Consider the following 12,768-nt stretch of genomic DNA (forward strand, 5'->3'; position numbering starts at 1 on the left):
CAACTACTTGCAGATACCAACACCTACCAAAAGAGGGAGTTTGACCCCACCCCACACCTCACCAATAGGATAAACAACACACTAAGGAACCTACAAAAAAAACCGGACAGATAACCAGGTTTGACCTACAAAGAATGAAACCTGAAAGCAACAGATTTTACGGACTACCTAAAGTGCACAAACCAGACATCCGACTCAGACCCATAGTATCACTACCAGGGACACCATCACACAAACTGGCTAAAGAACTACAGCAGAAACTGAAACACCTGATCAGCAGATTTAGACACTATACAATCAACACAGGAATTCTTGGACATCATCAGAAATATACACATAGACAAGGAAGAAACCATGGTCTCATTCGATGTAACGGCATTGTTCACCTCTATTGACAAAACCCTAGCCAGAGAAACAATAGCCAACCTGCTGGACATACAGGACAGACAAGAGGACATTGAACCTATCAACAAAGACGGCATACTCAAACTACTGGACCTGTTCCTCACAACACACTTCACATTCAACAACCAAGTATATGAACAAATCAACGGCACACCCATGGGCTCACCTATCTCTGGACTCATAGCAGAAGCGGTAATGCAAAGATTAGAACAAACAGTCTTACTGCAAATTCAACCAAAACTCTGGGTCAGATATGTGGATGACACCTTTGTAATCATTAAAAGCACAGAAATAGAGAACACACACCGGATCATCAACGCCACTCTCACTGGAATCCGATTCACTAGCGAGGAAGAAAAGGCCAACCAACTCCCATTCCTAGACGTGATGGTACAGAGAACACCTAACGGAGAATTCACCACAAAGGTACACAGGAAAGCCACACACACAGACCAAGTCCTAAACTACGAAAGCAACCACCCCAACACACACAAAAGAAGTTGCATCAAGACACTATTCAAAAGGGCCACAACACACTGCAGTACACCAGAACTGCAAAAAGAGGAAGAACACCACCTATACAATGTATTCGCCAAAAACAGATACCCGTGCAACTTCATCAACAGATGCCTAAGGGAAAGGCAATGGAATGAGGACATGCCGCAACCTAAAGGACTAGCCACACTACCATACATCAAGAGCATTTCCGAACTGACAGCCAGACTACTGCTACCACTAGGACTCAAAACAGCACACAAACCAACAGCCACTCTCAGACAACAACTCACCAGAACAAAGGACCCTATACCCAGCATGAGCAAAACCAATGTAGTGTACAAAATCCCATCCAAGGACTGCACAAAACATTACATAGGACAAACAGGAAGACAGCTAACGATCCGCATCCATGAACACCAACTAGCAACGAAACGACACGACCAGCTATCCTTAGTAGCCACACACGCAGATGACAAGCAACATGAGTTCAACTGGGACAACACTACTATTATAGGACAAGCCAAACAGAGAACAGCCAGGGAATTCCTTGAGGCATGGCACTCATCCACAAATTCAATCAATAAGCACATCGACCTGGACCCAATATACAGACCACTGCAGCGGACAGCTGGAACTGACAACCGGAAGCGGCAGATTCAAACCACTACAAATGCCGGATGAAAGATCACAGAAGCGCTCCACAGGAGACTCCCAAGCACTGAGGATGTCACCTAGACAGGGGACGAAACGTCTGTAACACAAATTCCCAGCTCGGCGAACAGAACCACAACAACGAGCACCCGAGCTACAAATCTTCTCACAAACTTTGAACTAGGGGTATTTGCTAAGCAAATATGTGATGTCATATTAAAGTTATACAGGACCCTGGTCAGACTGCACTTCAAGTAAAATGCATAATGTGGACTCTATACTGTAAAAAGGGAATAGAAGCACAGGAGTCAATGTATAAAAGATTTACAAAGTTGGTACCAGAATTGAGAGACTATGATTATTTCGGAAAGTTGGACTGTTTCATTTTGTGAAGAGGAGATTTAAACGTGAGTATTGTTATAAATGGTTTGGATATGGTGCATATGGAGATAATGCTTTCACTTATTGAAAAAGGAGCCATAAATACAACATTATTGCTAATAAAATGTAATAAGGAAAAAGGGAGCAATCCATTTACTCTGTGAAAGAAAGACTAGAATTTGGAACCTATCATCATAGCAAGTTCTTGGCGCAAATAGTTTAAATACTTTAGAAAGGAAAACAGATGACAATATGGGAGAAAAGGGAATAGTAAGATATCCTGGATGGCTGGGAATGGGTGGAGATTCACACGGGTTTAAATGCAGAACAAAATAATTGAGCCAAGTGGCCTGTTTCCATGATGTACATTCTATGTAATTCTTTGTAAACCCAAAGCTGGGATGCAAGGAAAGCCTGAAAATAATTAGGAAACTGCACAAGTACATCTGACAAAGTGAAACTTTCTCTATTCACCGGTTCACCTATCCTTAAACACTATTTACTTCTGAAACGCAAGCTAAAATAATACAGCTTACAAACAAAAGTGGCACTGTAGTCAGGGGAGGGGTGGTGTAGTGGTAATATCACTGGACTAGTAATCCAGGCCTTCAGGTTAATGTTCTGAAGTTAGGGGTTCGAATCCTACCATAGCAAACTTGAATCCAATAAAATGCAGTCTTATAGCAATCATCACTATCAATTGTTACAAAGATACACTTGTCCCTTGAGGGAGGGAAACCTACCATTCTTACCTGGTCTGGCCCAGGCATGACTCCAGTCCCATTGCAATGTGGTTAATTCTTAACTGTATGCTGAGCATTTAGAATAAATAACAAATGCTGGACTAGCCAACAATGCCCAAATGTCATGAAAGAATTAAAACAAAATTATGTATTCCAATTAAAATCCCATTTTAACCAAACAACAATGACATTTTTCTTAAAATTTTCAAGAAAAACCAAAGTCACCAGAAATTAATTGTCCAATTTCTCTTCATAAATTATTTCCCTTTCAAGGCTATCTATTCACAATTGGATGATCTTCATGAACTTATAAAATGATATTCTATGCTTAGCATGTGAAGCTGGTAACACTTACTGCCAGCCCAAAGCACCTGATGAGAACAATGACAATACATAAAGGTATTGCATTAACACAGCCAGTTTTTAAAAATTCTTCAAATAACTAAATTATTAGTTAGATTCAGCAACCTGATACTTATGATTCTGAAGAGAAAATGAGGTCTGCAGATGCTGGAGATCAGAGATGGAAATGTGTTGCTGGAGAAGCGCAGCAGGTCAGGCAGCATCTAGGGAACAGGAGAATCGACGTTTCGGGCATTAGCCCTTCTTCAGGAATGAGGAAAGTTTGTCCAGCAGGCTAAGATAAAAGGTAGGGAGGAGGGACTTGGGGGAGGGGCGTCAGAAATGTGATAGGTGGAAAAAGGTCAAGGTGAGGGTGATAGGACAGATTGGGGTGGGGGCGGAGAGGTCGGGAAGAAGATCTCAGGTTAGGAAGGCGGTGCTGAATTTGATGGATTTGACTGAGACAGGCTGGGGGGAGGGGAAATGAGGAAACTGGTGAAATCCGAGTTCATCCCTTGTGGTTGGAGGGTTCCTAGCCGGAAGATGAGGCGTTCTTCCTCCAACCGTCGTTTCGCTGTGGTCTGACGATGGAGGAGTCCAAAGACCTGCATATCCTTGGTGAAGTGGGAGGGGGAATTGAAATGTTGAGCTACAGGGTGGTTGGGTTGGTTGGTCCGGGTGTCCCAGAGGTGTTCTCTGAAACGCTCCGCAAGTAGGAACGCTCTGAAACGCTCCTGGTATGGAGGAAAGGTCTTATGAGGAAAGGCTGAAGTACTTGAGGCAGTTTTCGTTAGAGAGAAGAAGGTTGAGAGGTGACACATAAAAGATAATCAGAGGATTAGATAGGGTGGACAGTGAGAACCTTTTTCCTCGGATGATGATGGCTAGCATGAGGGAATGTAGCTTTAAAATGAGGGGTGACAGATATAGGACAGATGTCAGAAGTAGTTTCTTTACTCAGAGTATAGGGGCACAGAATGCCCTGCCTATAACAGTGGTAGACCCACCAACTTTAAGGGCATTTAAATGTTCACTGGATAAACATACGGATGAAAATGAAATAGTGTAGGTTTGATGGGCTTCAGATTGTTACAATAAGCTTTGAAACCATCAAGAGCCGAAGGGCCTAGACTGTGCTGTAATGTTTTATGTTCTACAACAGCTCACAACAGATTCATTAGGAGAAAGATACCTACTACTCTTCGTGACTACAGACCTAAATAGTGTAGTTAACTCCAAATGCAACAATGGAAACTAGGACAATTTAAATGCTGGTTAACATGGATCCTCTACAGCCCTACAGCTAACATAGAGAACTGTTCTCAACAGAGCTCAGTAAATGTAATACATTTAATAAAGATCACTGCATCGCTGTGCTCAGGTGAACTGGGAAACCAGTAATTGGAAATGAAACATGGGACATTTCAACATTAAACATTCCTCGGTTAGATAATCTAAAGTAATTGATTCTACTTAACGCATTTTAAACACAAATTAGAAGAGCATCTCTACTGGATTACTATGAATGTTTTGCTCAGCATAACAGCAATCGTCTAAATGAGGTTGACAGTTTGTCTTTTACTGCCAAAGTTATTTAAAGTAAACCTTAAACACTATCCTCAGAACTGGGATGAGACTGAAGACGTTTTCACTTATTATTTCTACAGTCAGAGGGAAATTAATTCCTTCAGTCAGGGTCAAAGTTCCAGATGGGGCTGGCAATAGATTTGCTGCATCTAAAGGTTCATTGCTTCACTTATCTGCCTTGGTATGAGCTGTACTGTTAGTTTCAAGGCATTTAGCTCATTTGCTAAGCAGAGTAAATGTAACTCTACGTGTAAATAACATGAACTGAAGAGTGATTCACAAAAGGTGATTTACAAAAAAAAGGGAAGAAAAAGCATGCTAAGCAGGAACTGGGAGGACAAGGGAGGGGAGATCAATGCAAAATTGTAGGTTTTGAAGATGGTGAGATGTAGCAAGGTGCAGGGTATTTGAAAATAGAATTAGAGTACAGGAAAAGCAACTAGGTAGTCAGATAGTACAATAATGATAATTAAAAAGAGCAGTGTTAAATAATGAAACAAACCTTAGATGTAGTTACCGAGGTTTTCTGAAGCAAGGGCACGAAGGCAATTTTAAATGATGGCTAGGATTTTAAAAGACAGGAGAGACTGATTCTTTAAAAGAAAAAGATTAATTTTCCTAGGGACTAATAACTCATGCTAATTGCCATGAGGTAATCCTTGTTACAACAGCATTCCCATGATAGATTGGAAACTTCTGGATTTGTACCTTTTTATCATGTTGATTTATTATTTGGTCATGTGGTATTCGTATAGCTAGGACTTGAGAAGTATGCAGGATGAATTGGAAGGTGTGATGGGTGAAGCTCAGCCCAGCAGATTGATGACTATTTTAATCCAAGATTGGTATTGCAGAAGTTACAGAACTAAGTTATTCAGCAAGTTAATATGCCATTCTTTCACCTTTATAAAAAATAAATTTTGAGGCAAAGAATAAAAAGTAACAAACCAATGTTAAATATTTATACATTAAGCCTCAGTTGCAGTCTCATGTGCTACTCTGAATAGCATACTTTCGGAAAGATGTCAAGGCTTTACAGAGGGTTCAGAGAAGCACCAGCGAAGAGGACCTTCAGGTTGACACGACTGGAGAAACTGGCATCTTTCTTGTTAAAAGCAAAAAAGCTCAAACAGAATAGCTAAACAGAATAGCTCATTCACTGGCACAGGCACACATATTGAATGGCCGCCTTCTGTGCTGTAGGATACCGTAATAGGTTTGAACCATCAATAGAGTTTTCAGTGGTCAGTTATCCACATGACCAGACTAATCATAAATTGAATAATATTTTTCATTGGCACAGTGAAAGCCTAAAAAAAGCAAGTTCAGGAAATATATGCAGTAGGAGATGTTTTCTTCAGTCTAGCATATAGTTGGAGCTTTATTAAGAACCTTTTAAGAACAGTCACTGTGTGCTGAAGGTGGAGAATTATTTCATTCCTTCAGTACTGACTGCAGCTAGATCAGTGTGAAACAGAAACACTGGGAAATTAAAAATTATACGATAAAATTGCTATATTCCCTGCAGCAGTCATCTTAATTATAAGACAGATTCACTCTGGTTTCACCAAGAAATTATTCATGATCTGAGCAAATTCTTTAAACAGCATGGCTTTCTACAAGAGTTCAAAAACATTCTTCATACAAAGTGATTTCACTAATTTTGTTCACAAAAACAGTCTATCATCATTAATCTACTTTGGGAAAAACTTACCAATTGTTGCAGCAAGTTCAGGGTCAAAGGTATCATCTGTGAACCGTAGTAGCAAACTGAAAATATTAAATGAATTGTCAGTCACAGAACAAATGAAGCACAAGATTTTAAAAAAGATTCAAAAACGCAGCTATCAAAAGTGGACTTTTTTCTTGTAACTTATGTAATTTCTTCAATAAGATTGCTGGGATTTAACAGGAACACTATCTTTGCAACTGTAATAAAAAGTGATATGGCACTCTAAAGCATGTTTTATAAGGGATATACAATATAAAAATAAAGTCCTACGACAAAACAAACAGGAATTGCTGGAGAAACTCAGCAGATCTGGCAGCATCTGGTGGAGAGAAAGCAGAATCGGTTGCAGTCACCATCAGAACTCAGAAATCCTGCTACAATTGCATCAGAATTAGATTAGATTAGATTAGATTATTTACAGTGTGGAAACAGGCCCTTCGGCCCAACAAGTCCACACCGCCCCGCCGAAGCGCAACCCACCCATACCCCTACATCTACCCCTTACCTAACACTACTGGCAATTTAGCATGGCCAATTCACCTGACCCGCACATCTTTGGACTGTGGGAGGAAACCGGAGCACCCGGAGGAAACCCACGCAGACACGGGGAGAATGTGCAAACTCCACACAGTCAGTCGCCTGAGGCGGGAATTGAACCCGGGTCTCTGGCGCTGTGAGGCAGCAGTGCTAACCACTGTGCCACCGTGCCGCCCACTATTGGTGAGAACAAACCTGGAGCACGATGCAGTTTTGATTTCTATACTTTAAAAATATGAAGCAAACTTTGTTTTAATTATCACCTCATGAACAGGTACACTCGATAAACCAACAAATATTGTATCTCAAATGTTGCAAAGTTTACTGTATTATTGTCTAATTATTGTAGATTTTTATTTTTATCTGCGAATATATTTGATGCTCAACTGAATGGCCACATGCAATATTTCAAGTCATTTCGCCTCAAATAACGCAATCTACCAAAATATTTGAGTCGTCATTGAATCAGAGATATACAGCACAGAAACGTACCTTTTGGCCCAATTCATCCATGCCGACCAAATACCTTAAATTAATCTAGTTCCATTTGCCAGGATTTGACCCATATCCTCTAAACCCTTCCTTCCTATTCAAATACCCATCCAGATGCCTCTTAAATGTTGTAACTGCACCAGGCTCCATCACTTCCTCTGGCATCTTATTCCATACACATATTACCCTCTGCAGGAAATGGTGCCCCTTAGATCCCTTTTAACTCTTTCCCCTCTCACCCTTAAACCTATGCCCTCTAGTTCTGGACTCCCCCACCCCAGGGAAAAGACCTTGTCTATTTATCCTATCCATGCCCGTCATGATTTTATAAACCTCTACAAGGTCACTCCTTTGCCCCCAACACTCCAGGGAAAATAACCTCAGCCTATTCAGCCTCTCCCTATAACTCAAACCTGCCAACTCTGGCAACATCCTCATAAATCTTTTCTGAACCATTTCAAGTTACACAACTTCCTTCCCACTGTAGTGACACCAGAATTGCATGCAGTATTCCAATGGTGGTCCTGTATAGCTTCAACACGACCGCCCAACTCTGACCATCAATGCACTGACCAATAAAGGCAGGCATATCAAATGCCTTATTCACTATCCTATCTACCTAAAACTGCAAGATGAAACTGCACTCCAAGGTCTCTTTGCTCAGCAACATTCCCCAGGACCTTACCATTAAGTGCATAAGTCCTGCCCTGATTTGCCTTTCAAAAATGCAGCACCTCACATCTAAATTCCATCTGCAGTTCCTCGTACCATTGGCCCATCTGATCAAGACCCCACTGTATTCTGAGGTAACCTTCTTTGTTGTCTACTACACCTTGCCAGCTGAGTGAGAGAGTGAGAGGGCTCTCTGACAGTAAATTTTATTTGAGGCAAAGTTGCATTATTATTTAAGCGATTTACGCTTAAAATAAAGTATAACAGCGATGTGCACACCCCCTGCATTACTTTTCTAATACATTGATTAAAGTGGACATCTTGATTGTCCAGAATATTTGATCAACTGGCCCATAGGTGCTGGCTAATAAAAGAAATTGCAGTATTTGCATTGGAGGCAGGACACTGAATATTGCCTAGATTGGATCCTGACATAAGAAGCTGAAGAAGTGAGACTGAACAAATTGACCCTGCGCTCTCATGTTTCAAAGAACAATAGGTGATCTCATCAAAACATACACAAGATTCTGATGGGACAGATAGCACAGAGTAGACTTAGACCCCACAATGAAAAACACAAGTCAGGATAATGGGCCAACTATTTATGGCTGAGATGAGATATTTTGTTCCCCCAAGTGACTGTGAACCTTGAAATTTTCTACCCTAGAGTGTTGTGGATGCTGCAGCATTGAATATATTCTGCCCTCTTAAGCAACCAGGAATTTGATAAGAGGAACAGAGCACGAACAACAGAGGGCCTGAGCAGCAGCACGAGGGCCAGAGGGAAAGCGAAAGAGGAAGAGAGAAAGGAGAGATAAAGAAGTAGAGATAAAGAGCAAGACACATCACTTTTCCATTTCCCTCTTCAATTCTGAAGAAGAGTCACATTGGACTTGAAATGTTAACACCACTTTTCTTTGAAGAGGTTTCCAGATCTGCTGAGTTTCCCAGCATTTTCTGTTCTATAAGTAAAATTAGTTTCTTTCTTTCAAAGCATATGTGAAATACCTGGCATGCTCTAATTCACACAGTACAGAATTAGAGATCTTATGTATTCCGGCCAAAAATAAGATTGAATTATTAGAACAATGGCTTATGTTTTGTCCATCAATAAAGTTTAAGCATTTGACATTACACTAGAATACCTGAAAAGACAAAGGTTAAATTACGTAAGCAATTATTTCAAAATTCTTAGATGCACCTATGGTAGACAGTTAAAACATGGAGCTCCTACCTCCAGTTCAATGTAGAAATAAAGACTTGAACACATATATAGCTGGCCAATTTAGTTTCTGACCTTTGGGAAGTCCCAAGATATTGTTAATGGGGATTTAGTGATGTCACTAAGTGCGAAGGAAAATGGTTACATTCATCTCATACAAGTGCGAGGCAATGATACTTGCCATTTATCAGCCCAAGCCAAGATCTCCAAGTCTTGCTGCGCTGTATCATTAGCTGAGAAATTCAGGCCACCAAACTGGCAAGAGTTGGAAAACAAAGTGACCAATCACTTAGAATGCTGAACAGAATAGTTCCAAGTGTTGTCTTATAGAGGTAGAGAGCTGGTCGTAAACTAAACGATTGCTACCATAGTAGTGGTAGCAGCCAGTCATTTTGTTCCCGCCCCTAAAGTTTGTCACAACATACAGACTGGGACAAAAAGCAACACTAGATCGCTGCTGAGGTAGCGAGTCTCATGTTTTCTTTGGAGTAGGTTTAAAATATTGGTGTCAGGTTGGTGTCAGCACAGGTCAGGCAGCATCTGAGGAGCAGGAAAATCAACGTTTTGGGCAAAAGCCCTTCATCAGAAATAGAGGCAGGGTGCCTGCAGAGTGGAGAGATAAATGACAGGGGGGTGGGGGTGGGGAGAAAGTAGCATAGAGTACAATAGGTGAGTGGGGGTGGGAATGGAGGTGATAGGCCAGAGAGGAGGGTGGGGGAGGGTAGCAAACAGTACAATGGGTGAATGGGAATGGGGCCGATGAAGGGCTTTTGACCGAAACGTCAATTTTCCTGGTCCTCGCATACTGCCTGACCTGCTGTGCTTTTCCAGCACCACTCTAATCTAGACTCTGGTTTCCAGCATCTGCAGTCCTTGTTTTTACCTAGTTATTTTAACCCTACTGCGAATCATCTTGCAAGGATGCCTGTCTTGAAAAGTTTTCCTCCTCAATCTACAAGAACCTCAGTGAGTCTCTCTCACTGCAACCCCCAGGTCATCTCATCTGCCCTGAAGCTCTTCAACACCGCCCTCATGACCTGTCCTACCAGCCTGCCTATCTTCCTTCCCACCTATCCACTCCACCCTCCTCTCTGACCTATCACCTCCAACCCCACCCCCACTCACCAACTGTACTTTATGCTACTTTCTCCCCACCCCCACCTTTAACTCTCTACTCTGCAGGCACCCTGCCTCTGTTCCTGAAGGGCTTTTGCCCAAAAATGTCAATTTTCCTGCTTCTCAGATGCTGCCTGACCTGCTGTGCTTTTCCAGCAACATCTTTATCTTGATCTTCCTCCAAGGTGGTGTGCACTGAAAAGATATTTCTTCTATCAGGTGCATTGGCTCGATTATGACATGCAGTTCCTGTTTATGGAGTGGATGAGTCCTTAGAATTTCTTCCAGGAATTGCCTGCCTTCTATTTGGACCTGATCAAGGTATGGGAAATGGTCACCGCCTAAAGGGAATGGCAACTGTCACAAGGAAGCCACTGCTTAGGTGCAGGTTGCTCCATCAGAAAGTGTTGGTGGTTCGCAGAGGAGAAGGCTATGAATGCTAGGCACTTGTTGGAGGCAGAGCAGTGGACTGGATGTTACCAGTGTAATTGGCAGCGAGAATGTCAGTCAACATCCACCACATTGCCTGAGCCATCCAGAGATTCCTAACTCTACTACTCAACCGAGAATGTACAGGGAGTTGAAGTGGCTCAGGCACTGCCATGAGCTTCCAGATGAACTGACAGTAATCTGTCTGGAATCTGATTCTGGTCCCAGATACCAGTCCTCCTTGGTATGTGACGCCCCACGATTTGAACTGTCTCAGGAATTTCCTTTATGTCTTTCAAATGGCATGGATGAGATTCCTGAATGCACTGTTGCTGCACACACTCCACTTCCTCACCTTTGTCTGACACTTCGGTAACCTTGATTTAACATTTTACCTTCTAGCAGTGGCGATCCCAAGTGGAACACCCATTGTAAGACTGTCTTTTCATTTTTCATCAGGATCCCAAGGTGGAGAATGTTGCATATGCTATAGGAAATTTAAAAAGTTCACTGGATGCCTAGCCATACAATGTTTTTGCGGCCTAGAGGAAACAGTATTCCATGTTTACGTTGAATGCTTCAATTGAGGTTTAGGTTTGTAAATGGGCTGCTCTTAAACGTTTGGTTGCACTTCCAGCCCTCGGTCTTAATCTCTGGGCATGCTGTACAGAGGTGCAGGCAGGTTGGAGGTCCTCCTCGTGGTCCAATCCAAAATGATCATCAAGACGTCCAAACAATGGCATGAGTCGTTGTATCCAACTGTCTGACCCCTTCTAATATTATTGCATTAGTGCTCAGGTGCCTATTGAGGGGGAGCAAGTAGTGCCCACTGGCACAATGGAGGTTTTTAAGTGCCAGTGGTTCCCCACAGGGCCTGGGGTACATCATCAGCCCCAGAGACGACATCAATCTAATTTTGATAAGCTTCTGTTACTCATTTTACTTTTGTTATAGTGCTCCACAGAGAGATAGTTGTATGAAGTTTTTATTCGGAAAGTAGATGGCGGATTTATCGGGCAGTACTTTTACAATACTGTGTTCAATTATGGTCTCCCTGCTATAGGAAAGATGTTGTTAAATTTGAAAAGGCTCAGAAAAGATTGATAAGGATGTTGGCAGAATTGGAAGATTTGAACCAAAGGGAGAGGCTGAATAGGTTGGGGCTTTTTTCACATGAAGCATCAGAGACTGAGGGGATGACCTTATAGAGGTTTATAAAATCATGACAAGCATGGATAGGGTGAATAGCCCAAGTGTTTTTCCCAAGATAGGGGAATCCAAAATTAGATGGCATAGCTTTAAGATCAGAGAGGATAAAGTGAGGACTGCAGATGCTGGAGACCAGAGTTGAATCCTGAAGAAGGGCTTATGCCCGAAACGTCGATTCTCCAGCTCCTCGGATACCACCTGGCCTGCTGCGCTTTTCCAGCATCACACTTTTCAATTTAAGATCAGAGAGCAAAGATTTAAAAGGGACCAGAGGGGCAACTTTTTCAGAGGGTAGTATGTGTACAGCATGAGCTGCCAGAGGTGGAGATGGAAACAGATACAATTACAACATTTAAAAGGCACTTGGATGGGTAAATGAATAGGAAGGGTTCAGAGGGATATGGGCCAAATGCTGGCAAATGGGAATAGATCAGTTTAGAATACCTGGTCAGTACAGATAAATTGGATTGAAGGGTCTGTTTTCATGCTGGTTAACTCTATGACTCTATCGGAGTTACCATTTTGTGTGTATTGGGCAAAACAGGAAATTTTCCACATTATCAGATAGACGCCATTGTTGCAGTTAGACCAGAATAGGCTGGAAACCAGATTCTGGATCAGTGGTGCTCGAAGAGCACAGCAATTCAGGCAGCATCCAACGAGCAGCGAAATCGACGTTTCGGGCAAAAGCCCTTCATCAGGAATAAAGGCAGAGAGCCTGAAGCATGGAGAGATAAGCTAGAGGAGGGTAC

General features: G+C 42.0%; 1 protein-coding gene across 1 annotated transcript in view; it reads right to left on the reverse strand.

Annotated features, from left to right (window-relative positions):
• Positions 1–12,768, reverse strand: part of LOC122550054 (ras-related protein Rab-18) — a 43,598-nt gene that overhangs the window by 29,454 nt on the left and 1,376 nt on the right. The window contains exon 2 of the mRNA XM_043690511.1: positions 6,322–6,377. Coding sequence (XP_043546446.1) covers positions 6,322–6,377 — 56 coding nt within the window. The remainder of the gene's footprint in view (positions 1–6,321; positions 6,378–12,768) is intronic.

The sequence above is a fragment of the Chiloscyllium plagiosum genome, chromosome 5 (genome assembly GCF_004010195.1).
Source record: "Chiloscyllium plagiosum isolate BGI_BamShark_2017 chromosome 5, ASM401019v2, whole genome shotgun sequence".
Lineage (NCBI taxonomy): Eukaryota > Metazoa > Chordata > Chondrichthyes > Orectolobiformes > Hemiscylliidae > Chiloscyllium > Chiloscyllium plagiosum.